Source organism: Coturnix japonica, chromosome 2 (genome assembly GCF_001577835.2).
Source record: "Coturnix japonica isolate 7356 chromosome 2, Coturnix japonica 2.1, whole genome shotgun sequence".
NCBI lineage: Eukaryota > Metazoa > Chordata > Aves > Galliformes > Phasianidae > Coturnix > Coturnix japonica.
In genome coordinates this window covers 63,204,672-63,232,610 of record NC_029517.1, presented here as the reverse complement: position 1 = coordinate 63,232,610, position 27,939 = coordinate 63,204,672, and the positions used below count along the sequence as shown (strand labels likewise).

General features: G+C 42.6%; 2 protein-coding genes and 1 long non-coding RNA gene across 5 annotated transcripts; 2 read left to right on the top strand and 1 right to left on the bottom strand.

Moving 5' to 3' along the window:
• Nucleotides 1-5: 5 nt before the first annotated feature.
• Nucleotides 6-24,884, bottom strand: BPHL (biphenyl hydrolase like). 3 transcript variants are annotated; one of them, XM_015854568.2, is made up of 8 exons: nt 24,753-24,884; nt 23,830-23,933; nt 23,106-23,272; nt 17,367-17,520; nt 14,823-14,954; nt 13,146-13,269; nt 10,615-10,722; nt 6-2,871 (listed from the first exon to the last, which is right to left on the bottom strand). In XM_015854568.2, the coding sequence occupies exons 1-7, from the start codon at nt 24,839-24,841 to the stop codon at nt 10,635-10,637; spliced, it is 858 nt and encodes a 285-aa protein (XP_015710054.1). In that variant the 5' UTR covers nt 24,842-24,884; the 3' UTR covers nt 6-2,871; nt 10,615-10,634. The 3 variants fall into 3 exon arrangements, with proteins under 3 accessions (XP_015710054.1, XP_015710053.1, XP_015710055.1); XM_015854567.2 differs by lacking the exon at nt 6-2,871 and having other exon boundaries at nt 10,501-10,722; XM_015854569.2 differs by lacking the exon at nt 6-2,871 and having other exon boundaries at nt 10,501-10,722; nt 14,826-14,954.
• LOC107309619 (tubulin beta-1 chain) lies at nt 7,636-10,359 on the top strand. The gene is made up of 4 exons (XM_015854566.2): nt 7,636-7,769; nt 8,396-8,504; nt 8,755-8,865; nt 9,077-10,359. The coding sequence occupies exons 1-4, from the start codon at nt 7,713-7,715 to the stop codon at nt 10,135-10,137; spliced, it is 1,338 nt and encodes a 445-aa protein (XP_015710052.1). The 5' UTR covers nt 7,636-7,712; the 3' UTR covers nt 10,138-10,359.
• On the top strand, nt 16,015-21,311 carry LOC107309621. The gene is made up of 2 exons (XR_001553260.2): nt 16,015-16,350; nt 19,115-21,311. It is a non-coding gene; the product is annotated as an uncharacterized LOC107309621 (long non-coding RNA).
• Nucleotides 24,885-27,939: the final 3,055 nt, after the last annotated feature.

Here is a 27,939-nt window from a genome sequence, read left to right as displayed (position 1 = left end):
ATGGCTTAATCTACTACTATGCATCCAGCATAATCCCAGTTTTATTGTTAATAAATAATTAGAATGAGTAGTATTTGAAAATGCCAGCTCCACACTAGAGGATAGGGGAGAGTGAGTTTGAATTAAAGGTTTCCAGGGCTTTAAGAGAACTGCTACTCGTGGAAGTGGGTGGCTCCATGGGTGAGACTCATTCATTATCCTTCTGCTGCTGAAAAGGATAGTCCTACCCACTGCCTTGCTTTAGGGATTTTAATTCCCTCTGGAGCATGTCTGACTCCTCTATGAGTCAGTTTCCTAAAACATAAGGATGTGGTAAATGAGGTGGGAAGAAGCTTTTTCTTGGATTAAAGAATATGTCAAAGAGAGAACTGCTACAGAGAAGGCAAAAAAAAAAAAAAAACAGTTTCTGCAAGGGAGAGCAGAGCAGGTGCATGACTGGATGGAGCCACCTGGAGCAACACCACCCTGGTCTCTTGCAGAGAACCCGGGTGATTTTAAGCAATTTATATCAAATCCCACCACAGACTGTGGCATCTCTTAGAATTTTCCCAGGATAAAGCCTAGAGTTAGCAAGTGTCTGTTTGAATTACAAGTAATGATTGGATTTCAAGATAGAGCAAGGAGGCTGAGGAACAAAAGGAACTGTGACTAGCTGATCAAAGCCTCTGTCTGTTCCTTGTTCCCACTGACGAGTGGGAAATAGGCTGCCCTGGAAAACATGATAGCAGCATTTCATTTATATTGATGCTGGAATCGGTTGTATATTGACTCGAAGGTCTTAGCTGATAGAGACAGCAAACAGATTTCATCTTCTGAGTGATCTTAAAAGGTAGATGCATCCTGGGTGGGGGCAGGAGCCATCTGGCAGCTACCCCATCACATCTGGTGTGCCAAGTGGAAATAATGAGAGGCTGCATTGTTTTGCCTCTTTCCTTCTCAGTAAATCTGTGCCTGGTGATGATAAACATATTTTCTCCTTTCTGCAGTCATTTAGTGTTATCATAATGATTGTATTTGTTATGGTAACTTTTGGAAGCCAGATGAGCAGAGTCTGTTTGTCGTGTCCTTCAGGACTATGTCAACAAATTCCTGACTCAGAGGTTACAGGCCAAGTTCCCAAGAGGAGCCACGGGGTATGGAAGAAACATTAACTTCATGAGGAAACGGTTCTCTTCTGAAAAATAAGCACACTTCATTTCAGAACTGACAGTGCCCTATATTGTTCTGTGATGTTGTCTTGCACGCTTGTCCTCTCTCTTCTTTTGTTCTTGGCCAAGCACAGAAATTTCAGTCCAAGGAAAAAGCCCAAGTACAGAAGGCTCTACACTGAGATTGCTTTTGCTCATTCATAAAATTGTGCTCAGCACTGTACTGTGTAACTGCTTTTTTTATAGTGCCTGCAGTGGGCTGTAATTCTGAAGTAAAAATAGATTTTTGTTATTATTTTATTACTAGAATAAAAAATATCTCCACAAATAATCCACCCTCTTGTTGGGGAAAATATTGTTAACACACATCGCTAGTGATTAAGCACCGGATACCATAAGTGATCTCAGAGACTCTATAAGGTGGTAATACTGTTATTGTCTGGTATAATTCAGATGAAAAAGCTAATGGACAGAGCAGCGTCCATTGATTTCAATGGGAAGACTCAAAAAATCATTTCATTTCTGATACGTGTGTCTAAGCACTAGGTGCTATCACTCCTTGTAAATGAGAATAAAGCCATAGGCAGATGCTCAACCTATTACTGTGTATGCTTCAGCAGCTCCCAAATTTGTGTTTGCAATTCTCCGTCCTACAATAGGAAATTACAGCCACATTAAAATGTGCTAACATTTCCACTGCTTCCCTTGTGCAGCTCATTTCCAAGGCTCTGCTGTTGCCTTGGAAACAGGGGAAGGTAGAGTTTTATTCAGCTGGCTGCTGAGCTGCAAGCAGTGGTTTGGCTGCACAGCAGCACATGGGCGTTCCCATGCACAGGCACTGCAAATCTATGAATGGGGTATTTGGATTTTTATTCATAATACTAAATACCTTCAGTTTGCTTGGGAAGGGGGTGTGGGAACCAAACTATGTTAAAAATGCTATATTGTACCGGTCTACTTATTTAAATGCCATTAGTGGCTATGGTTTTCTTTATAGTGTTTATTTGCCAAAATGTAGGATTCTGGATTGACATTTAAGTAATTAATGTTTAATTTTCTTTGCTGTGTGTTCAGGAGTGCTCAGTATTACTGTAGACAAGGGATCTTTTGAGGCACATAAACATGAGCCTCGTTGTAAGTGCTCTTTTCTTTTTCTTTTTTAATCTGGAGTTACACCCCTAAAAACCAGTGGGAATCTACAAAGAAATGGGTGTTATAGCTTCTGTGAATTAACAAGTTCAAAATCCTTAAGAGTGTAATAATAATAAAGCTCTAAGGAAGCCACTGTGTGTATGTGGAAGGAAGGCATGTCAGAGAGTGTCCAGGTACCTTCAAATAGGGAATAAGAATGCCTAAAGCTGTTGCTTTGTAGATTTCCAAGAGTAACTTGGCAGCCAAAAAGCTCTTAAATACTTATGTATATCCCATGGAGATGCTGAGAGGGACAGCTGTTTTGCAGCTCTGCAAATAGTGAGAAGATGTAACAGTCCAGCGCTGCCTAAAAATATGCAGGCGACTCCCACAGCATGCAGAAATGTATACGCACAAGTTGCTCCTGCAGTAACAAAGATTGCCTGTGACTAAGTACTGCAAAAATGTGGCAACAGAAAACACAATAGCAGGATATTTTGTGTTTTGCAAAGCAATAGCACGTAGTTCCATGTGTTACAGAGCTCGAGCCAGTCCATGTTCATGATATTTCACTGCATCTGAGGTTTCTGCCCTGTGGAAGAAAAAGAGACGTGGTTTGTTTGCACATCAGTACACTGAACAAAACTGAGGATTGCTTTTGAAAAATCTCCGCGTTATTTTCCAAAGGTCACAGCAGCCAAATGTAAAACAAAGGAAATGTCAGTGACTTACTAGATCAGTTATTAGTTCACATCTGCAAAGTTCTGCTTGTTTTGTTGTAATTGTAATTTAATGTTATAATATATATATAATGTAATATAGTACATATAATATATGTACATATAATATGGTACATATAATATAGTACAGATAATATATACAATGTAATATAGTACAGTGTGGCGCTAGGACCAATAATCCATCGACCTGATGTTACTCGTCACATGTGTTGGTCCATTCCTCTACCTTTCACAGAACCAATGAATTGTTGAAGTGGGGAGGTATCACTTGAGATCATCCAGTCCAATACTACACCCAGCCCAGCAGGATCAGCTACAGTAGATTGATCAGGGCTGTGTCCAAAGTTCTGAATATCTCCAAGGATGGAGATGCCGCAGTCTCTCTGGACAGCATGTATCTGTGTCTGATATCAAAGGTTTTTCCTATGTTACATTTAGTTGCTGATATTCCACTATGTGCACATTGCTTCTCCTCCTGACATTAGGTGCTACTGAGAAGAGCCAGGCTCTATCTATCTTCTTTGTATCTTTCCTCCAAGTATTTATGAGATTCTTGATAAGATACCCCCCCATCATTCCCCAGGACAACCCATCCTAGCTCCCAGTTTCTCCTTGGATGATGACAGTCTCTAGTCTCTTAACCTTTATGGTTCTTCACTGGACTTACTACAATGTCTTCTCTCTTGTAATGGGGAGCAGACTACAGAATTTAGATGCATAATTCCAAATGTGTTTCATCATTGGCTGAGTAGAGGGCAGAGATTCCCTTCCTTGAACTGCTGGACTAATATAGCTCAGGTTGCTGCTGGACAACCTTGTAGCAAGGTCATACTGATGGCTTACATTCAACTTGGCACCCACCAAGACCCCCCAGGCCCCTTCCTGTAAAGCTGTTTTCCTTCTGGGTGGCCTCCACCATGCACTGGTGCCTGGGGTTGTTCCTCTCCAGATGCAGGACTTTGCACTTCCCCTTGTTGAACTTTGTGAGGTTCTGATCAGGCATTTATTCTGCCAGTTAAGAGTCCTTTTATTTGTTTCTACTTTCAAACTGTCAGTTCAGCTAGTTTTCTCTCCCTCTTGCTGCCTGTTTATCTAGGCCATACCTCAATGATTTCCTTACCAGGATGTTACAGGAGACAGTTCAAAAGCCTGCATAGCGTAAATGATATTCAATGCTCCTCACCACCAGTAATTGTAGAAGGCTGTCAGCTAGGTCAGGCATAACTGGCTCTTGTTAAATCCATGCTGACTAATGTCGATCACCTTTTTGACCCTAATGTGTTCAGAAGTTGTTTCCTGAAGAATTTATTCTCCCATCTTTCTAGGAATTGACGTAAGGCTGACTGACCTGTTCTCTGATCTTCCTTCTTGTTCCTCTTGAAGTTAGCAGTGACATTTTCCTTTTTATAATCCTTGGGAAGATTCTCCAGTTGCTGTGATATTTCGAAGATTGTGAAGTGTCCTCATAATGACATTAGTCAGCACTTGTGAGTGTGTCTCACCAATGTCTATGCACTTTTTGCATGTTCAGTTCATCTAAGTGTTCCTCAAGAAGATCCATCTCTATTAAAAATAAATTCTCATTGCTCCAAATTTTCCAACAGGTCTCAGCAAGCTTGGGATTTCTTAATAGTAAAAAAGATGGAGAAGAAGACTTTGAATAACTCTTTGTTTTCCATGTCCTTTGTCAGCAGTTCTGTGTTCATTACTGGGTCTAAAATTTACATTTGCTGCAGATAGGTCAGTAATTCTTGCTGTCATTCACATCCCTTGCTTGATTCAGCTCTGGGTGAGCTTTGACATTCCTAAACCTAACACTGTATACCAGGACAGAGTGTCTATATTTCTTCTGGGTCACATGACCCTACTTTCCCCTCCTGTATGTTTCTTTCTTACATCTGTGTTTAGCCAGCAGCTCCTTGTTTGTCCGCCCAGGCCTCATGCTGCCTTTGCTTGATATCCCACTTGTCAGAAAGCACCAGTCTTGAGCTGTTTCATGGAGGTGAGTTATAGAAGTCAATCAGTCCTCTCAGATCTCTCTTCTCTCCAAGACAGTCTCCCGTGGGATTTTTCCAAACAGATAACTGAAGAAGCCAAAGTCAGTTCTCCTGAAAGCCTTTGTTGCGATCCTGCTTTTTCTCAGGATCTTGAACTCTGCAATGTTATGGTCACTGAAGCCAAAGATGACTCCAGCCTTTACAGTCCTCACCAGTTCTTCCTTTATAAGAAAGCCCAGCAGCATCTCTCTCCCCTTTGGACTTCACGACAGTAAGTTATCATTGATTTGCTTCCAAAACTTCCAGGAGTTCTTGTATCCTGCTTTGTTGATCCTGCAAGAGATACTCAGAAAATTCAAGTTCCCTTTGAGAATAAGGGTCTGTAGGTGTAAGGCTTTTTCCAATTCTTTGGTGATCTCACCTATATCTTCCTAATCAGGAAGCATGTAGCAACCAACCACCACAATACAGCACACATTAGTTTGCCCTCTAGTCTAGACCCCTTAGATCATCATCCATCCCCAGGCAGAGCTCTGCATGTTTCTGCTGCTCCTTCACACAAAGGGTAACTCCTCTGCACCTTCCTACCCTGTCCATGCTAAAAGGGCTTTCATTCATCCGTTGCAGCATTCCAGCATTCCACCATGTCTCTGTGATCCCCACAATACCATAGCTCTGCAACCGCACACAGATCTCTCGCTCATTGTGCTAATTCCTCGTGCTGTGCTGATTCACCAGCAAACATAGGAGAGTTTTCCATGCTGCCATCAGGGCCTTGGCATTTCTATATTTGTGGGCACGTGTTTGAGGTGGACCTCCTTCATTCCTGTTGTGTTGAATACGAGGTACACCATGCTGCTCCCTCTTTGCCAACCTTGTTGGAAGCTGCCATTACCCTTCCTTGGTTCTGCTGTAAAGCTGTCCTTGCCAGGCCAGCAAGTCAAATGAAAAACATTTTTTTTCCACAACTGAAAATTTACAACTGCAAATTGATTAATGTTTTACAATCAAGTTTCTGTCCAAACCAATTTTAATTTATATGTCCAGCAATGAGGATGCAGATACGTCACTCATACAAAATGTCATGGGGCTCTCACTGCAGAGGTAATGGCAGCCCTTAACTACATAATACAGATCACCTGAGCTGCTTGGGAGGATCACAATCCCTTTTGGGCTGCCGCCTTCTCCTCCGATTCTTGTAGCACTGCTATGGCTGAAGGAAAGTCACTGTTATAAAAAGGCACATACTACAGTGCTCTTTCCTTGATAAGCTTGTTCTATCCTGAGACAGGCTGAGAGAGCTTGGCTTGTTCAGCCTGGAGAAAAGAAGGCTGCAGGGGGACCTCATTGCAGCCTTTCAGTACTTAGAGGGAGTCTAGAAAGAGGAGGGGAGTCAACTCTTTGAAAGGGCTGATAATATCAGGACAAGGGGAAATGGTTTTAAGTTGAAAGAGGAAAGATTTAGGTTGGATGTTAGGGGGAAGTTCTTTACTATGAGTGGTGAGATGCTGGAACAGGCTGCCCAGAGGGGTCGTGGATGCCCTGTCCCTGGAGGTGTTCAAGGCCAGGTTGGATGGGGCCCTCAGCAACCTGATCTATTATTAAATGTGGAGGTTGTTGGCCCTGCCTGTGGCAGGGGAGGTTGGAGCTTGATGATCCTTGAGGTCTCTTCCAACCCAAGCCATTCTGTGATTCTATGATTCCATGATATATTTCATAGAATTTTAGAATGATTTGAGTTGAGAGGGACCTTAAATACCATCTAGTTCCAACTCCTTTGCCATGGCCAGGGATGCCTTACACTAGATCAGGTGTATATACAACTTGGTTTAAAAAACACGTTTTCTCTGCTTCCCTTGAACTGTCCTTCCTACCACAGCCATCTGCCATGGACTTGGATCAGTTTAGTTTATTTCCATATGTCAACAACCAGAGATGTTAGGAGCAAGGTCAAAAATCTTCCCAGATGAGGCACACAGTGGGTTTCTGTTGACACAGAATACAAGTTCACTTGCAGAAAAACAGACATCCCGTTCCTATGTGCATTCAGGTTAAAATTGCTGCCAGAGTACTCTCAGCAAAAGCTGTTCTTTTAGCAGCAGGGTGACTTCACGCTGGCCCACTGCATTCCTCAACTGGGAGCCTCACATGGACAGGTCTGACGGCTTGAGCTGAAACAGTCCCATACTACTTGAAAGCTGCTGTTGGCTGCACCATGGCTGCCCTCCAGTTTCTGCTTGTTTTAAGAGTCTGAACCTCTGAACCATGGAACGATGATTTTTGTGCTTCAAAGGTATCAAAACACAGCTCAGCGGGCCCGAGCTAGAAACACAAGCTGGAAGGCGCTGCAAAAACGTAAGCAGTGCAAGCTCTGCTGTTGCAACAGACGAGTAAAGGAACGAGCGCCAGCAGGTGCAGAAGCAGCTCGGTGTAAATTATTCGCAATTCCTGAATTCCAGCTGTCCCCGACCTCCGAGGGGCAGCTCCACAGCCGGCCCTGAGCTGTCGGACCCCCAACGGGAGACAATACCACAACCCCGCCCCGCTCCAGCGCTTCCACTGGTTGAGCGCCGCTGCCGGGTGGCGTCACCGAGAGGCGGTGCGCAGCGCCCAATTTAAGGCTCGGAGCGGGGTGCGGCCGCCGCAGCGTGGAGAACGGGAGGTGACGGTGTGGAAGTAGTGCGGATAGCGGCATCATGCGTGAGATCGTGCACATCCAGGCCGGGCAGTGCGGCAACCAGATCGGCGCTAAGGTACGGGGTCGCCTCTCGGCTGGCTGGGGAGGGTCGTGCGACCGGCACCGGGGTGCAGCTCGCAGCCCCGCGGGGGTTTATCCGCGACCGGATCGGGGCTGCCCTGCGGCTTCGTGCCACGTGGGACGTGCCCGGGTTCTAGTACGTGGTCGTGCGGAGCCGCCTATGGCTTGTTCGGCTCGGGAGGGAGAGGGGTGCGGTGTCAGGGCCAGCCCCGGCTGTTTGCTAGGGCTGCTGTCGTCTTGCGGCGACGCTGCCATGTCAGTAGAACAGCGAGGCTGGTCTAGGCGGTCTCAAGCCACGGCTAGACAATAGAAGAGTATCAGATCGATGGGGATGCGTGTGTTGTCGCCCCGTGGACGTGTGCTAAAAATGAATTAGCTCGAATTCCAGCGCTGCAGCTGCCCGTTTGCCCTCCTCCGCTCGGCGCTGCTTCTGTTAATTCAGCTGCCGCGGCCAAAGGAAACTCTTCTGCACTGACTCATGGAGGTGCAGCTTCCTCCCAGGCAGCTGCTCAACCATGCTAGGGAGTGGTCGGGGACGCTGTGTGCACAGACCGCTAGCACGTGTGATTGGCACCGACCAGCTGTAGTTAACAGCTGCCCCTTCATGAAAATGTCTTCCAGTTCTGGGAGGTCATCAGTGATGAGCATGGGATTGACCCCACCGGCAGCTACCATGGGGACAGTGACCTGCAGCTCGAGAGGATCAACGTGTACTACAATGAAGCTGCTGGTAAGTTTGCCTGCATCCTCTGACACCATTAAATAAACATGGAAGAAATGCCAGTTCATTGTAGCTGGGAAATATCTGAGTAAGGGTTGTGATCTACTTGTGACTACTGACAGAGCTTTGTTCTCACAATGGCTCTGATAGCACTGCAGTTTTGGTCTAGACAGTGCAACTCTCCAGTGAATTATGGAGAGGCTGAAGGGAGCACAGCAGTGCTGCAGGGCAATAACACTGGCACTGGTTTGTCCCGCAGGTAACAAGTATGTCCCCCGTGCCATCCTGGTTGACCTGGAGCCCGGCACAATGGACTCGGTGCGCTCCGGCCCCTTTGGACAGATCTTCCGACCTGACAACTTTGTCTTTGGTGAGTGAGTGTGCCATGGAGGTGTCCCCCAGTGTGCAGGAGGCACATGCGGGAGACTCAGAGCAACCGTGAGTGAGCTGGGGGGGGTTGGATCCCAGTGGTGCTCTGGGTACTGGAATAAGGGGTGTGGGCCCTGTGGGGTGGGTTGAGGTTGATCTGGGATTCCTTCTGGGGGCACTAAGGTGGCACGTTGCTTCTGGTCCACTTGTAGGTCAGAGCGGGGCCGGCAACAACTGGGCCAAGGGGCACTACACCGAAGGCGCTGAGCTGGTGGACTCTGTGCTGGACGTGGTGAGGAAGGAGTCGGAAAGCTGCGACTGCCTGCAGGGCTTCCAGTTGACCCACTCTCTGGGTGGCGGCACCGGCTCGGGGATGGGCACCCTCCTCATCAGCAAGATCCGGGAGGAGTACCCCGACCGCATCATGAACACGTTCAGCGTCATGCCCTCTCCCAAGGTGTCGGACACGGTGGTGGAGCCCTACAATGCCACCCTTTCTGTGCACCAGCTGGTGGAGAACACGGATGAGACCTACTGCATCGACAACGAGGCCCTGTACGACATCTGCTTCCGCACACTCAAGCTGGCCACCCCCACCTACGGAGACCTCAACCACCTCGTCTCGGCCACCATGAGTGGCGTCACCACCTCACTGCGCTTCCCCGGGCAGCTCAATGCTGACCTGCGCAAGCTGGCTGTCAATATGGTGCCCTTCCCGCGGCTGCACTTCTTCATGCCGGGCTTCGCCCCGCTGACCAGCCGCGGCAGCCAGCAGTACCGAGCCCTGACGGTGCCCGAGCTGACGCAGCAGATGTTCGACTCCAAGAACATGATGGCTGCCTGCGACCCCCGCCACGGCCGCTACCTGACGGTGGCTGCCATCTTCCGTGGCCGCATGTCCATGAAGGAGGTGGACGAGCAGATGCTCAACGTGCAGAACAAGAACAGCAGCTACTTTGTGGAGTGGATCCCCAACAACGTGAAGACGGCCGTGTGTGACATCCCCCCACGTGGGCTCAAGATGTCCGCCACCTTCATAGGGAACAGCACGGCCATCCAGGAGCTGTTCAAGAGGATCTCGGAGCAGTTCACGGCCATGTTCCGGCGCAAGGCCTTCGTGCACTGGTACGTGGGGGAGGGCATGGAGGAGGGGGAGTTCTCGGAGGCGGAGAGCAACATGAACGACCTGGTCTCAGAGTACCAGCAATACCAGGATGCCACTGCTGATGAGCAGGGTGAATTTGAAGAGGAAGGAGAGGAGGATGAGGCTTAAGTTCCCTCTAATCTGAAGAACTTCTCTAAAGCTGGCATGTGTATGGAATGAGTTTTGATAGTAGTGGTAAAGCATGTTCTTTAGATGCTGTGTACCCAATTATCCTCTTTGCACTTGTAACTTTGACAGGTTTTATCAATGTAACAGTTCTGAATCCCAAGTTATTACAATGTTCTTTTTTGTCCTTTATAATGTTAAGAGCACATAAAGGCATGCATTCTAGATGATGTTTTCTGTCTTTCTTAACTCCCCCATTGGACACAGCACAGCTATTTCTTTCCCCACTGGCTGAATAAGTTTCAAGACATGTCAGCTGTCTTGAAATGTAGTGGTATTTTCTGATCCACAGAGGCTTACACAGTGTTAATATGGATCCCTCTAATGCGAATATCTTTTTTATTTTCCTTACAGGACTTATATCTAGTGTAAATGAAAAATGAAATCACTAAATTTCCTGAACAGTGCAAGGACAAATACCTTTAACTTTACAGTTTAGGTCACCGTAAGAATTCTTCTACTTCTCTGTTGAACTCTTCTGCAAAACGCAGGTGTAGATTATGCTTTCCTTCTGGCATCAGATGCAACCTTAAAAGAGAAGGCGAGGGGAACCAATATTCTGAATATGCACTATGTTCTGAGAGCACAGGTAAACAGTTTGTTCTGTTCTTTTCCTTTGCTCTTGGTTACCCAAGTAAAAATATTGATGTAACACTGATGTACTTTTTCCATGTATGTGGATCAGAATGTCAACAGCTGAAACAACAAACATACTTCCTCTGCTTTGGTAAGGATAAGCTCTGTTTTAATCAAATTTGTGTTTCAGACTTAGTTTAAGAACCTTTTTAGTGGTCTGCAAAGATGACAGTGAAATTGAAGCAAGCATGATACATCTAAAGGTATGTCAAACACCTAAGCTGCTTTGCCTCTGTCAGAGAACAGGACAGAATGTCCTGAACAGACTGGGTGGTGAAACTAAATCTGTAGCCACAGCAAGCTTAACTGGCATTTGCAGTTTCTCATTTTTCTGCATAAAAACAAATTCAGAACTAATGTAGTGTAGCATTTTAAAGCAAAAAGGGAAGTCTGTACTTCTGTAGCTGAATTGTGACTTAAGCTACAAAAAGGCTTAGGAGAGTTTCTGGGTAGCTTGAATCTTTAGGCTGCTAACTGATAGGTGAGACAAGACTAAACTAATTGCTGTTGTTTCCTGTCTGAGAAAGGCTTCATGTATGTACTTCTAGCACTTAAATCAGGTTGTGAAACTGTTTTACAACTTTGAGCCACTTCAACAGCTAAAGACCATGTTGTCTGATGCTTTGCTGTCCTCATAACATTTGAATCCTACTACAGCAGAGGCAATAACTCTTCTTTTAGTGCTTATTAAGAGATGCTTGGTTTCAGGAAGAAAAGAGTACCAGTGTAATTGTGTAGTTTGTCCAGCACTTCTGTCTGAATTTCATGAATGTTGTTTCTTCAAAGACAAAGCAATACACAGATGTGCAAACATACTACAGCAGTCATGAATACCATCCACAATAGTAAGTAAACCTAATGTTACTTAATTCTAGCCACACAAAGAGAGTTGCACATTACAGAGTAATGGCATGCTTCTGACAGAAACAATGCATCTATATTACAAACAGCAAATCCTTTTCTAATTTAATATTCAGGAAAAAAAAATCTATGCAAGTAAAGGAGACATTCAAATTATTACTGAAAATATGTTGAACTTAAGCCTTTTCACCTTTCATCTGTAGTGCAACAAAAGAAAAATGAGATCATGTGCCTGTCTTTTATCTGTATTTTTGATATTTAATCACTGGCTTAATTTCTTATTGGGCAAATGCATATATGGGAGAGCACATCAGCACAAAGACATGCAAAGAACAGCTTTACATTTTACTGTTTGGCAACTTCTAATGCTTTCTACCCTTATGGTTCTTTTGAAGAAGCTATCTGATCTTTGTCTAGTTTTTGTTACGGCATGCCTTAGCATCTAGAACGTTTTTCAGTGAAATCTAACACTATTACAGGTATTCTAAGCAGGGCATCTGTGGGACTAACTGACTGTCAAGCATTTAAAATAAAAGTCTGTATGTGGTTATTAGGAAGGTCTCCTTATCTTTCCTTTCTTATCTTTACTGTTGCATAATGTCTTTTATGAATGGCAGAGCTGACTTTAAGGTAAATATGTCACTCAATTTCTCACAGAGATGACATCAGTGAAACAGATTCTTATACTCTGCATTCATAAAAAAAAGTTTCACTTCTTCTAATTCTTCTCTTGAGTGTTAATCAGCATCATCTGTTGCTGAGTAGTAATAGAATCCCTGAATTTACATGCAAATCTATGAAGAAAAGAAAGATGGTGAAATCCCTCCTTTTTATGGTGTTTTTGGGCTTTCAGAATGAATGCTTCAAGACTTTTCTTGTTTATGGAATAATTCTTGAACATAGCTGTACTTTTTGTTTCCATTTCACTTTTCTGAAACAAATTCATGGAACTTCTGAAAAATAAAATCTTAGAGGCTGTTGCTCACATCAACAAGGAAGAACAGAGATCAGTATCCTCTGCCTCTCTATAGTAACTGGTCATCTTGCTCTATTCATAGCATCTAAATTCATTCCTCCACTGAATGGAACAGAAATTAGGTATCTCACAATGTAAGGAATGCACTGGCTATAACAAAAAAAAAAAAAAAAAAAAAAAAAAAAAAAATGTTTTTCCTAAGAATTGGAGTGTGGTGAGATTTGCAAAGATGAAGAGGATCTGCCTAAGTTTCCTTTGGAGAACATTAGGAAGGTACTTACTGAAGTACTGATTCTTCTTACTTTTTACATAGAGAGAAAGGTCTGAATACACTGTTTGCATAACTTGATAGGGAAGTGGAGAATAGTTTCACCTACATCAGGTCCGATTTGTCCAAATGCATATATATTTTTTTACTATTGTGGATTTTAATTTCTTCTTTATCAATCAGTTAGAAACACCCCATCATGTAACTTACCGGGAGCCTTTGATGTGCTCATGAATGTAGTCTGCGTGAAAGCGTGGAACCAAAGGGTCTTTTTCACCATGAATTATTAATGTAGGACATTTAATCTGAGGCAGCAACTGTTGACAGATACTACCTAGGGAGAAAATAAATGAAGGTTACCTTTTATTAAAAAGTAAAAAATGAAAGACCAAAGCAAAGGACTTGAGCTCCACTTGGGTTCTAGCTATTGCTTCTCCTTGCGGATAGCATGCAATTATTCCACAGAAGTGCATTAACAGGACTAATATTTATTTCTTTTAAGTTGGATGCAAGTAGTAAAATTTGCTCCATTAGTGGTTATTAACAGAAACAGAGCAAGTGAAGCTGCTGTCCCCAGCCCTGCTTTTTTCTCTTCAGCCTTAGTTTTTGTTGCTTTTGCATTCTGTTGCTTTTGCATTCAACACTACATTTTGTTACATAGGTTTACATGACCCCCAAATCTCTTTTGGTGGAGCTTCTCTTCAGCATCTCATCTCCAGTTTGTACATATGGCCAGGGCTTCCTTCCCAGGTGAAGAATCCAGCACTCAGTCTTGTTAAACTTCAAGTGGTTGGTAACTGTTCTGATTTCTAATTTGTCAAGATCTCTGCAAGGTTTCTCCATCCTTGATGGAGTCAGCAACTTCTCCCAGTTTAGCATCATCAACAAATATGCTCAGAACAACTTCTAGTCCTGCATCCAAGTCATTTATGAAAACATTAAAGAGAACTGGCCCTAAAATGGAGCCCAGTACTACAGACCTCTAGGAGGCAGGGCTGAAAGCATCACAAAGTTTACATTTTTCTGCAGCTAAGCAGGATCTGTGTACCTTACTTTACAGAAAATACAGGATACAGGAGGTAAGTTTCAACACATTTACCACTGAATTTCATGGCACACAAACCCATATTTCCATAAAGACTTTATTTTTGTATGTGAAGAATTAGATTAGTTGAGCCACTTAAAGACAATAAGTCTTCAAGACTAAAGTCATCTATATTGAAATAAAGGGAGGCTTCAAAGTTCAATTGGCCTGGTTTTGGACTTACTCTTTGTCTATGTAGAGTAATTGGAGAAACCTTCAGAGACAAACATTCAGTAATGATTATATTGCCTGGTTTAACTACTGCTATGGATTTTAAACACCCAAGCTGTGTCAATAGTAATTTTTTTAAAATGTTTTGTTCAGTTTGAGCTGTCAAAATGTGAATTTCTTTCTATTTGTACTCATTATATACTACTAGTTTTTAAAGTGTTTCAGCTCCCATTTTCAGAAACTTAATATGAATACACCTCATATTTTGGAGAGCTTACAAGTGTCACCAAGAGCTAGTCCTTTAACTCTAAGAAAGCAGAGGAGAAAACTGCTTAGCAGAATCCCTCCGTTCAGTCTGCATAACAGAAACTATTTACTAATGTAGTTTAATGGTAGAAGAAGCAGAAAGACTCATCAGCTAATGATTTCCATAAATCTTTTATCCTCCTGTACCTTACTGGTTCTGTGAACTGTCTATGAAGTAACTGCTTTATTCATGGGTGTGAGTCAGATCCAGCTTTTAATGCCATATGAAAAGGCCTTCCTTTCCTGACTGCAGGATTACTGTTAGATTCTTATCCAGAATTGTCTGCTACTATAACTGCTTCAAATTAACACTCTGGAAGCCTTACCACCTGATTTGTCAGCAAAGCGGGATATTCCATCTACCCAAGCCTCACAGGTTTCTGCAAAGTATTTATGCCCATACAGCTCTTCCAGCGGTTTCTTAACCTTTTCGCTCCATTTTGAAACATCTCGGATACCTACATAAGATAACATTGAAATATATTAGGATCAGACCTGCAACAAGACAAAACTCAATACTTGTCAACGTTTGAATAAGTTTTCAAATGCAGACATGTATTTCAAACTTGAAACTGCACCGAATGGTTTTCAATAGTTCTTAATTTATTATCCCTGCTGGAGTCTGAGCTACAACACCGTCTTATTACATTCACAAGGAAGAAAACTATATACATAGGATAGTTCTATGACTTCTGATTTTTCTTTTGTGAGGGTATGAAGAAGATGAGTTCAAGGAGGTACTTTGTGTATAAAGAGAAGTATTTTTGTAACTGGCAGAGCTGGCAGTTCTTTTTTTATATCCTTCAGCCTTTTGCTTTGGCTTATGGATGGAAGCTCTTCCATGATTCTTAGCACTGTTCAGAAGAATGAAGCTCTTACTAAGGCATTCCAGCAGGCTGACATCATTGCATGTTTGCCCTGGTCTTCAAGAAAAACAAGCAACTTCGCTTAATAGAGCCCAGTGACTCATGACATCCTGACTACAGTTGTTGAAATAATCTGACATTAAGTTCACCTATTTTTCCCCTAACATTTTCATTACAGGTCACAGATCAGACACCCACAAAGGTAACTTTCTTTCAACTCTATTTATTTCACTTGTAAATTTTTAAATCAAGAAAGCTCAAAATAATGTTGATAAAGCAGAGAATGTGAAAGAGACCTATTCAGTAGTGAAAAGTACCGAATCATCAAACAGTAATATATGCCATATAATATTTGCCATAAGCAAAGCTCTTAATTGGCTTCAAACAGGAATTAAGGGGAAAAGGAGTTTGACATTAATTAGCAAACAGAACCTGTCAAGCCAAATGAGCAAAGCAGTACTGACTGATTGAAAGTGTTGTTTTATAACAGCATCTGATTGGTAACCACTGGGAAATAAGTTCAATCATCCCAGGCTATCTGTTACTTACTGTTGAGGCTCACCACAAAAACTCCACAAAGAAGCAATCTCCAGAAAGAGATGCTACCTTAGTGGTGGTCAGCCCTAAAATGGAATCTAGGAGAGGTGGAGTCAAGCTCCATCCCTTCTGGTAGCACAGCTGAATTACCTTCACCTGTGCTCCTGCAGCTGACTCGTTGCTTGCCTCAGATGGTTAATCAGAGGTTCAGATTGTGATCAGCTGTTTCCCTTACAAAATCTGCTGTTTCATCTGTGCTGACCTTATTTTATGAAGATGAGGGAAAAAGAAAGCTAAATATTGAAACCCTTTCTCTCTTACCAAACCCTCAACCACAGATGAAATGCACTGATACTCAAGCAGCTTTATGGCCCAGAGATGCTGGAAGCACCAATCCACAAAAAGGCCAAAAGTCAGCACCGGAGAAGATGCTACTTGCAGTCCTTTCAAAGTAAGGCTTATTTTATTCCAAATAACTGATTCTGACTGATGTACATTTTGTAATTATTACATAATAGAACTTCTGTTCATATAATAGCACATAGAGAATTAAAGTAGCCTGTTTACAAAGCTAAAAAAAAAAGAAACAATAAACTACTGCTACTACTAATGATAATAAAAATGACTCAGCACAGGTGATCTAAGCACACGTGTGTAACACACACATTAGTTACTGAGATGAAAAAACAGCTCGGTTTCACAGCTGGTAGAAATCAAACTCTAATCATTTAAATTAAACTATCCTCAGGGTCAATTCTTCATTTCTGATTTCAACTAGTGCTTTTTGTTGTTGTTGTTGTTGTTTTGCTTTAGATGGTAAATGGTCAGATTTTATTTTGCATGAATTTAATAACGATCAGAAATTCGGTGTTTATTTATTTTGGAAAGATTTTGTAACCACAGTAATTAACTTAAAAGAAATGCAAATTAAAAAGGTATTCTGGGATTTTACATGAATAATTCATTTGCTTTCTGACCTCCAAACAGCAAGTTATGAGCTTGTTTTCTTATTATGTATTATACATGCCCTAGAAGCAAAAGATATTACATGTTGACGTAACGATTTTCTGTGGACCTTGTCTAAAAGTTGTGCAAGATGTGAGAAAGTAAATTCAGCCAAGGGTTGGTAAGATAATTCAGAATTTAACTTTAAGAACTTGGCATAGCAACAAAAATCTTACCTTCTGAAATATGCTACTAGAAGTGATACTTTTTAGCAGCTGTTGGTGAGGATTTCTTTTTAATCCTGCTATGTTACCCTGGAATAACTGTTGGGCAATTTTTACCTATGATTTTAGTCTATCCCTATGTGTAACAACTTGGTGGATTTTGTACCCTGTTGCTTTAAATTTGTTGTGCCCTCAGCTCTGTCACTACTTAGCTGTAACATGGCTAAGATCCTTAGATGAAGAAGAAATTAATTATTCTAGGATATGATATTTCTCTAGTCATTAATTTCATACGTACCATTATAAATTCTCACGTCCTCTTGAGTAACGCTAGCGTTCGCTCCCCAGACAACCAACTTGTGGATAAGAGCTGGATACTTCGCAGCTGCAATGAGTGCTGTAATGCCACCATCACTCCATCCCAGCAAAGAGAACTTCTTAAATTTCAGTGCCTTTTTGGTACAAGAAAGTTATATAAAGCTGATATTTTCCATAAGCAGATATAAAGCATTCATCAAAAACTAGCAGTACGTATCTAGATACAATGCTGCATCATTGAATTAGATAGGAATATCTAGCTGGAAGCTACCTTGCTATAGGAAAGGTCATATACTTAGAAAAAATAAAAAAGAAACTCTACCCACCCTTCTAATTTTTCATGACTACTTAATAAAAAAATCAGTGATTATATTAGATTCTTACTGCATTTAAGGAGCTGTCTTGAAATTAAGAAATGCTTAGTTAGAATGGATAGTGAAGACCTAGAGACCCAGGCTGCCCAGGGAGGTTGTGGATGCCCCGTCCTTGGAGGTGTTCAAGACCAGGTTGGACAGGGCCCTGGGCACCTTGATCTAGTAAATGTATATGTTTGGTGGCCCTGCCAGGCAGGGGGGTTGGAACTACATGATCCTTGAGGTCCCTTCCAACCCGGGTCATTCTGTGATTCTGTGTTAGAGATTCACTTAGTCCTATGACAGTGAAGTCTTGGAGACCGATGGTACATAGAACATGTGGATTCTCTTAATATAAAGTTGCTAAAGACTACTGCAGTGTGGGATGGCATGTAACCAAAGATGAACTTGAGAAAAAGAAAAGTTTAAGAATTGGAAAATGAAATCCAGTGATTTAATTTATTGATGCTAGCTGACCTATTTTAAAAATATCTGTAATGACCAAAAATGCTTAAAGATTGTTTGCTATAGTATTGTATCAAATTTAGGTGCCTAATCCACATTTTCTGAAGTATACGTGATGTTTTAAATATTAGCACCCCATGAATTTCAATTCAAAACATTAATATTGCAATGCCTTGTTCTCAAAAAGGAAGGCTCAGAACAAAAAAAATACGTCAACCAGGACATTAATTCATTCTGACTTATACATTCCTTTGCACTTAGAATCTGAAACTAGTTTTCTCATATTCCAAGATCTGTGGTAGAGGGTAACAGCAGTGACTGGAGAGAAGATTTTGTGTATGTGATGTTCAGTGAGGAAGATAAAGATGCTAGGAAGCAAAAGAATAGACCTCACTGTAGCCTTCCAGCATTTAAAAGTGGATCATAAACAGGAGGGTAATCAACTTTTCACAAGGGTAGATAATGATAGGACAAGGGGGAATGGTTTTAAGCACAAGGAGAGAAGGCTTAGATTGGCTGTCAGGGCCATAGTTCTTTACTATGAGAGTGCTGAGGTGGTTTAACAGGCTGCCTAGAGTGGATGTGGATGCTCTGTCACTGAAGGTGTCCAAGGACAGGTTGGATGGGGCCCTGGGCAGCCTGGTCTAGTACCAGATCTGGAGGCTGGTGGCCTTGCATGCAGCAGGGGGATTGGAACTTGATGATCCTTGGGGTCTTCCCCAAGCCAAGCCATTCTATGAAAGAAATCTGCAATTTGTACTGGAACAATATTCAATAGCAGTTTTGTATGTAGGAGCCTGAGTTTGAGAACTCTTTAGCAAAAAGGAATAATTGAAAGTTTTGAAAGGGTTTGTTTGTGTGTATTCTTTTTTCTTTTAATTAATTAATTAATTAATTTATTTTTTAATAGATGGCTTTAAAGAAGATATTGTACTTCTGAAGGAAAGGGAAAAAAAACAACACCAAGTCAGTTGAATGTGTTGTTTTGGCACTGAAGTGCTTTGCTGTTGGAATACCACTCCTGCTTTCTTTGGAGAGAAGAAAGCAGAAGCAGGAAAAGAGACACAAAAGAACTACGGAGAAAGGAAAAAAGTAGTTATAATCTGAAAGCTTGTTCCTGCTTGTAAACGTGATGCTCAAGCAAGGCACACCCTTGCAGTCAAACTGATACTTGGTTTTCTTCCATTGCTACTGGACTTATCTGGTTTTGGCAGCTTCCTTGATTCTAGGCTCACTGTAGTCCGGCTCAATCCCAGATTTCATCTGTCTAAACCCTAATTAGCAAACAGAAAAGAAATAAGATAGGGGATAGAGAAGGACACGTAAGGTAAGATCTGACAACAAGGAGCCTTGAATTTTAGCAGCTAGTCACATGTTGGCCCTGGTCTGCTGAAAAAAATTAGTTACAAATGAGCAACTCCCAGTATTGTTCTGCCAAAGAGTCACTGGTGTCTTGGCAAGTTTTAGGAGTTGGCAGCAGTGCTCATAAAGCTTTAGTTTTTGTTGTTGCTGCTGTTCTCCTAGTGCCAGTAGCAAATTATGCATCTCAAAGTTGCCTGATGGGTGGTATAGATGATTAAAATCTTTGTTCTAGGAAATCTGCCAGTGCTTTAACTGAGATCTACTTGCCTCCAGTTATGTATTTCTCTCACTGGCTAGCCATTATTTTCTTGCATTTTTGGGGGTTTTCTCAGGATGCCTTTTCAGCAGGGGGAATTTATTTTATCCTTTGTGGCTTTCCAAACAAAACCAATGCAATCTAACAGATGTCTTGAAAATGGTGTGTGTATTTGTTTGCTTTAGTTCTGAACTTACAGTGTGGGCCACTAACTTACATTGGCAGTTACCTGGGAGCTGGTTTCATCTCCTCAAGTTCTGTGGGTGATTTTGTGTTATCTTTACCCAACAAATGAACAACGTTTATTTTGAAATCACCTTCTCCATCAAGGTCTATGATGTGAAATGCAATCAAAAGATCATGCATGCTGTGACAAAAAATAATTAACAACATTAAGTTGCAATGTAATATCACTCTATACTATATTATTTCTTTGGACCACAGGAAGTACACCAACAGGCTGCAAAAACTGGGAGAAGCCCAAACCCACCTTTTTACTTCAACAGTACATTTTCAGACTCTTAAATATCACACTGACTGTTTCCATAATAATAATTATTAATGTTTTGAGCCTTCATTGTGGTTTTCATTAGAGACTGGGATGGAGTAGAGCAGGATAGACCTAAATACATGAGACTCCATCAATTTCAATTATATCTCAATTCCTTTGCAGAACACGTTCAGTGATACATAGCACTGTCATCTGCATCAAGATGATAAATACTCTTCTGAATTTATACTTCTGTTGTTTCACCGAAACCCTGCAGCAGTCACAGCTCCAGGAGAGGCAGCAGAATCTGAAAGAGCCCAGAATATTCTGAAGGTTCACCCATACAAATGGGTTTTGTCTGTCTGCAGGCTGTCTGCATGCAAACCACGCACCATTAGACAGCCCTCTGCAGGAGCTCTGACTTTGTTTTGTGCTGGAAATCCTAGTTGGAGTGATTACGTGGGAGCTGTGCTGTCCTTCACATGTTGTGCTAAAATAGAATCAAGTTACCTGCCCTTGGGAAGACTTTAACAAATAGTTGTTATATGCTATATCAGTGAACATCTTCAAAAAAATAACAGGATGCCACATCCCATTTGTTTTGGCAGCTTTAGAGATTGGTGGGGTGCTGCCTTGTTTGACTACACGCTTTATGATTACAAGCTTTTTAAGGACAGCTCTGTTTTCTATTTTGCAGCTCTTAGTTTTTTAACAGAGGCAGGGAAAGGGAGTTACAACCATTTAGACTGAAAGTTTGTCACCTAACCACGGTAGCAGCTTTATTTTCTTTGTGTAGCAGAAGAAATTGGTGATTTACTGTGCAGAGAGATCGCTTATATGGTTAGAGGGCACAACTGTATTTTAATCCTGATTCTGCTGTCAGACTTATTTTGTTTCACCACACAGAATACTCGAGGGAGGTTGCCTTTCCAGTTTCATATGGTTCTTTCTGTAAGGTTACTGCTCGTTACAGAAATACAGTTGGATCCACTGACTGAATCTTGTCTCATATTTTTGGAATTTTCATGCTCTGCCAACTTTCTTAACATGGCCAAAGAAACTGTATAGCTTAACATAACAAGGCCAAATCATTAGTTAGAACTAACCAGAAAACAGTGTTAGCACGTAGAGGAAGGAATAAAAGCACAGCTTAGGAACATAAATTTGAAATATAAAAAAAATCCATAAGATGGAGAAATAACAACAGCTTTGAATCATAGTCTTCATAATCACAATAGCAGTGTTGGTTAAGACCTGGTATGATTACAGGAATCCTTTGATTTCCCACAAAAATAATTTCAGTTATAGGCTGTTAAATGCAAAGCGCTAAGTCAGTTTTCACAATCAGGTGTCTGTTGAACTGGATTGCTTGAGGTAAAATGTCAAGTTTCTATTAGCTAGAAAAATTTCTAAGAACCTTTCACTACTGTAATCTCTTCTAGTTAAATCACTCTGCTTAACCTTTGTTTTTCATACATAGTTTACCAAAACTCACATGGTTCTCATCTGTAAATCTCATAGGGCAGGGCTTTGGAGTAAGAACATATTGCTTTGTAATTCCCTAAGCTGAACTTCTCTGTATATTGCAGAAGAAACTATTTTCCAGGATAGTGTATATCAGCCCAGTTTTAAGCCTTCATTTGTATGTTTTGCTTAACTTGTCATCTGTTGGAAACACTATATTACACAGAATCACAGAATTGTAGGGGTTGGAAGGGATCTCTAGAGATCATCGAGTCCAACACCACATTCCCTACACCACATCACACAGGTAGGTGTCCAGATGGGTCTTGAATATCTCCAGAGAAGGAGACTCCACCACCTCCCTGGGCAGCCTGTTCCATGGTTTTGATTGGGATAGACTTAATTTTCTTCATAGAGGCTTGTATGATGCTGTGGTTTGGATTTTTACTGAAAATAACAGTGATAATACACCAGTGACTTTAGTTATTGCAGAGCAGTGCTTATACAGGCAAGGATTTCTCTGCTTCTCATACCACTCTGTGGTGAGGAAGCTGAGGATGTGCAAGAAGCTGGGAGGGAACACAGCCAGGACAGCTGACCCCAACTGACCAAAGGGATGTCCCATACATGAGACAGTGCTTGGCAATACAAGCTAGGAGAAAAGAAGGAGGAAGAGATGGATGTTGAGAATGAAGGTGTTTGCCTTCTCAGGTAAATGTGTGATGAGCTGTGCTTTCCTGTGGCTGAACATCTGCCTGCCAATGTGAACTACTGAAATAGATTCCTTATTTTGCCTTGTTTGAATGCATAGCTTTCACTTTACCTAGTAAGCTGCCTATCTCAACCCATGATTTTCACCTTTCTGCTGCTTTCTCCCATCCTACGAGAGCAGAATGAGCAATCAGTTGTGTGCTGCTGAGCTGCCTGCTGGGGTTAAACCAAAACACATACTTAGAAGAACTCTTCCACATGCAAAATTTAAGGTTTTATATAAATAAAAATATAAATAAAATCACAGAATCACAGAATGACCCGGATTGGAAGGGACCTCAAGGATCATGTAGTTCCAACCCCCCTGCCTGGCAGGGCCACCAAACACACACATTTACTAGATCAGGTTGCCCAGGGCCCTGTCCAACCTGGCCTTGAACACCTCCAAGGATGGGGCATCCACAACCTCCCTGGGCAGCCTGTTCCAGGGCCTAACCACTCTCCTAGTGAAGAACTTCCCCCTAACATCCAACCTAAATCTTCCCCCTTTCAACTTAAAACCATTTCCCCGTGTCCTGCTATTGTCAGTCCTTTCGAAGAGTCTGAGAATACAGTTACCTGCATAAGATCCACAGCATCTTTTGCATCTCTCTCAAAGAAATCTGGAGGGAAGTCTCGAGAGGGAGGGATGGACTTTCCATATCCTCGTGGATCCCAAGCAACAATAGTGAATAGCTGCTTATTCATGGATTTAAGCTGTGGTCCAAAATCCGTTTGACCACTCCCTGGAAAACCATCATTCTTCAATTAAAGAAACCACCATAATAACAAGACTATGGGTGTTTGAAGCTGGACTTTAAATACATTGTTTGAGGAGACAGTAGTGACACAAAAGTACAGAATTCTAACTTTTTATTATTCTGAGATGCTTGTTGCCAATTCTTTTCCTCCTGACACAGTACAGTTTCTTTCATTGATAGCCTTGACTTTCAAAGGATTAAATACACTGAGTCTAGAAAAATACTGTTGCACTAAGCTATCTGTGAACACCAGGAAAAGACAATCCAGAATGTATGAGTGACTATGAGAGTCAAGCAATTGAGAACCAATACCATTATGCATAAAAGCCGCCCAGTGAGATATCTGAAATCTTTAAAAGCAGTTAACTGGTTGCTATACCTCTACATTTTCCTATCTTTTGTATGTGTAACAATTCATCTCTTAATGAAAATGTTCTATAATCAGGTGCTGGACATGTTACAAAATAGTTTGTGCATTGTAGCAAAAGAGCAGATGGTTAAAGAGGTGGTTGCTGTACAAAGGAAAAACAAAATCTCCAGACCTAGCATTCCGGGAAGCAGAAGAACAGCATGGCTTCCTTCTCCTGTTTGCTGATAATGCAGGTTGACTCCATTCACTTGGATTTTGGCAGATGTTATTGAAGTACTAGGGATGCAGCAAGGAAAAGAAAAACATTCAGACAGGTAATTCTCATCACTACAAGGTCATTCAAGGAATACAGAATAATTACTTATTAATACCACAGAGGAGAAATCTCCTTATGTCATGTAATAACTTTTGAAGTAGCTATGGTTGACCTTATTGCTTCTAAACTGCATTTCTCTGTCTGTGAAACACATCACAATCTCTTGTTATGGTGGATATATTGTTCTGTAATAGTGGCATATATAGAAGGTAACCAACGCGTAGACAAGGGATGTATAGAACGATTTTGAGCTTCAGATAGTGTTAGACTTTTTCCACAGCTCTACCTTTATCCTGATTAATTATTAACACTGGGGGCTCAGGAATTTTGCTGAGCTTGTGACATACAACCCTTGGATCGTGTCTCAGTGTAAAGTCCATTGAAATCCCAGTATTTCACACATAGTGTGTTTTTAACACTTTTTGGACTTTTTTTGGTTCTTTAGCATGCTGAGAAACAGTACTGGAACCGGGTATTGCTAAAATAGATGTAGTCTTCTCCACACGAAACTTCTGCATCTGAACTTAGCTCAGTATTGCTGCCACCACCACGACTTCATTTCTGCTAAATGAAGCTAAAACACCCCATTTTTCATTGCTAGGCATAATCATACCCGCAAAAAACCCACTTAAAACAGCGAACCAACAAACAAACAAACACTGACAACCCGCAACGTAAGGCAGCTAGCAGCGTTAAGGCTTATAGCACCTGCTTGCATACACCACATCGGCACAAGGCAAAGCACACAACGAGCCTCTGGGGACTGTGCTTTTCATTACCCGTAGGAGGCGGCCGGTCCCCGGCTTGTGAACATCGAAGTGCGAGGTTGCAACACCAGCAGAGCCGTGACCGCGCTCCGCCATGCCATGGTGCCTCCTCCCCCTTCGCTGTGAGGGGCGGGGCGACATCAACCCTGAGGTAACGCGGCCGCTCAGTGACTCTCTGCGCATGCGAAGAACCGCCATAACCCGACAGGCTGGAGAGCTGGGCTCGGGTGAGCCTAATGAGGTTCAACACGGCAAAGTGCAAGGTTTTGCACTTGGGCTGGAAGAACCCCAGGCACCTGTACAGGCTGGGAGGAGTTGTCCTTGAGAGCAGCTCGGCAGACCTAGGGGTCCTGATAGATGAGAAACTTAACATGAGCCAGCAGTGCGCTCTGGCAGCCTGGAAAGCAAATGGGATCCTGGGCTCCATCAGGAGAGGGGTGGTCAGCAGGGATAGGGAGGTGATTGTCCCTCTCTACTCTGCTCTTGTGAGGCCCCATCTGGTGTACTGTGTCCAGGTGTGGAGCCCTCAGTTTGGAAAGGGTCCAGAGGAGGGCCACGAAGATGATCAGGGGGCTGGAGCACCTCCCCTATGAGGACAGGCTGAGGGAGTTGGGTTTGTTCAGCCTGGAGAAGAGAAGGTTGCGGGGTGACCTCATTGCAGCCTTTCAATACCTGAAGGGAACCTACATCCAGGAGGGGGGTAAACTCCTCTAAGGGCTGACAATAGCAGGACTAGGGGAAATGGATCCAAGTTGAAGGAAGGAAGATTTAGGTTGGATGTTAGGGGGAAGTTCTTCACTAGGAGAGTGGTTAGGTCCTGGAACAGGCTGCCCAGGGAGGTTGTGGATGCCCCGTCCTTGGAGGTGTTCAAGACCAGGTTGGACGGGGCCCTGGGCAACCTGATCTAGTAAAGGTGTATGTTTGGTGGCCCTGCCAGGCAGGGGGGTTGGAACTACATGATCCTTGAGGTCCCTTCCAACCCAGGTCATTCTGTGATTCTGTGATTCTGAGGTGGTTGATTTGCCATCCCTGAATGTGTTTAAAATCTGTTTGGATGTGGTGCTCAGGGATGTGATTTAGCAGAGGGTTGTTAGAGTTAAGGTAGCATGGTTAAGTTGTGGTCAGACTCGATGATCTTTAAGGTCTTTTCCAACCTGAATAATTCTATATTACTATATATGTATCCTCCAACCCACTGGGAGCTCAGTGGCTGTCCTGAGTGAAAAGTTGTCAGCCTTGCTCCAGTGCAGTTTGTTTGTATATAACCGACAATGCTTAGAGGTGAATGCCAGTCATAGCAAATGCCAGTGCGTAAAGAGATTAACTCAGCTGTGTGAGCATGCTGGTTTCGTTTATCCCCTCAGCAGATCAAACCATTTAAGATTAAGGTCTTTAGTATAGCTAATTACAAGTAATCCACCCTCAAGACAAGCTGCCTTCACTCTTGCCCAATGGCATACACGAGACCCTGCAGTTTCCTTCCACTTTCAGAGGCCCGTTTTTGCCGTGTGTGTCACTGTTCTCACTTCCTTCTGGTGAAAGGTGGTGACAGCTGACTGTTGTGACACCACACACGCACACAAAGACATAGCTTGCTCTTTCACTACACAAACTGGTTTGTTTCTTTGGAACTCTCACATCAAAAGGGTTCCTATCTCACCTTTCACTGAGGGAGATGTCTCAGACTTTCTATATCTGATTTCATTCATGTGCAAATGCCTTTCAGCAACTAGTCTTACACATCCTCCTCCTACTATGGCTGAAGTAACTTGTCAGAACCTGTGGTGAAGAAGTGAGGGGTAAGGTAGAAAGCATTGAGTACAATGTAAGAGGAGAAAAGAGTTGGTTAGAAAGGTAAAGGCCCAACCTCCCACCAGATAAGAAAAGAGGGAGACGAGGAGGTTTATGTATCACTTAGGAATTAAGGTTTGTGTAGTTCTGGATCTGTTCACCATGCTGTCATTGTGGTGAAAAGCAGGTGGGTGTGCTGCACCATCTTTAATCACAGACCTGGGCCAAGTGAGTAATGAAAGTAACCATTCCTTTCCCATATGCTTAGGCTGTGCAACTCCTCTCTTAGGTTTTTGTGCCTTCTTTGGCCTAAAGAGAGAAAAGCAGAAACAGTTCTGGCAAAAACTTTTATTTTATTTTTTTTTTTCCTCCTATGTGTGTGGGAAAAATGACTTATTCCACAAAATATAACAAACAAGAGAGTGGAGAGAGATGCCATCTGGGTCCACAGAGCAGTGGCCCCAGCTGTGGAAGCGAGGCCAAAGCTGGATGCTGATGGAAGATAATCTGGGACCAAAATGAGTGGGAAGTTGTAGGGCAGAGCCCTTCCTTGCCCTACAAACTGCATTATTATATTATAGAACTGCTGAGTTCCTGGCTCCTTGTCACACAGAATCGTAGAATCATTTGCTCAGGTTGGAAAATACCTTAAAGATCATGAAGTCCAACTGCAACCCACCCATAACACCCTAACAACTCTCTGCTAAATCATGGCCCTAAGCACCACATCCAAATGGATTTTACACACATCCAGGGATGATGACTCAACCATAGGGGGCATTTGGCTCTGCACTTGATCAGGGCAATGATCATAGAATCATAGAATGGCCTGGGTTGAAAAGGACCGTAATTTTCATCTAGTTTCTATCCCCCTGCTTTGTGCAAGGTCGCCAACCACCAGACCAGGCTGCCCAGAGCCACATCCAACCTGGCCTTGAATGCCTCCAGGGATGGGGCAGCCACAACCTCTCTGGGCAACCTGTTCCTGTGCATCACCACCCTCTGAGTGAAAAAATTCCTCCCAATATCCAACCTAAACCTCTCCTGTCTCAGTTTAAAACCATTCCCCCTTGTTCTATCACTATCCACCCATGTAAACAGCCGTTCCCCCTCCTAGTACTGGAAGGCCCCAGTGAGGAAGAAGAGTAACATTCAGAAGATGGCTTTTGGTTTGCTTGTGGAAGAGGCTGTATGAATCTCTTTGCATTTATAAGAGGTGAACTTGGTGACCCAGATATTTCCTCTAGTCCTCCACTTAGCTCTTGTGACTTGAGATATGTGTGGGACATGCAGGAATTGCAAGCCACGGTTCAAAACCTAAGCAGTATTACTGACTCATTAAGGTGATTAGAGTGGATTTTTGTCTCAAACAACTCTCATCAAGAATCTCTGAGTTCTGTAAGCTTTA

Excerpts from the sequence above, each read along its gene's own strand:
- LOC107309619 (XM_015854566.2), top strand. The coding sequence starts at position 7,713 with ATGCGTGAGATCGTGCACATCCAGGCCGGGCAGTGCGGCAACCAGATC. Across the intron at positions 7,770-8,395 it reads GCAACCAGATCGGCGCTAAG|TTCTGGGAGGTCATCAGTGA; the intron begins GTACGGGGTCGC and ends AATGTCTTCCAG. Across the intron at positions 8,866-9,076 it reads ACCTGACAACTTTGTCTTTG|GTCAGAGCGGGGCCGGCAAC; the intron begins GTGAGTGAGTGT and ends GTCCACTTGTAG.
- BPHL (XM_015854568.2), bottom strand. The coding sequence starts at position 24,841 with ATGGCATGGCGGAGCGCGGTCACGGCTCTGCTGGTGTTGCAACCTCGC. Across the intron at positions 14,955-17,366 it reads GGACGTGAGAATTTATAATG|GTATCCGAGATGTTTCAAAA; the intron begins GTACGTATGAAA and ends TATCTTATGTAG. Across the intron at positions 10,723-13,145 it reads GAGCACATCAAAGGCTCCCG|GTTGCATCTGATGCCAGAAG; the intron begins GTAAGTTACATG and ends TTCTCTTTTAAG.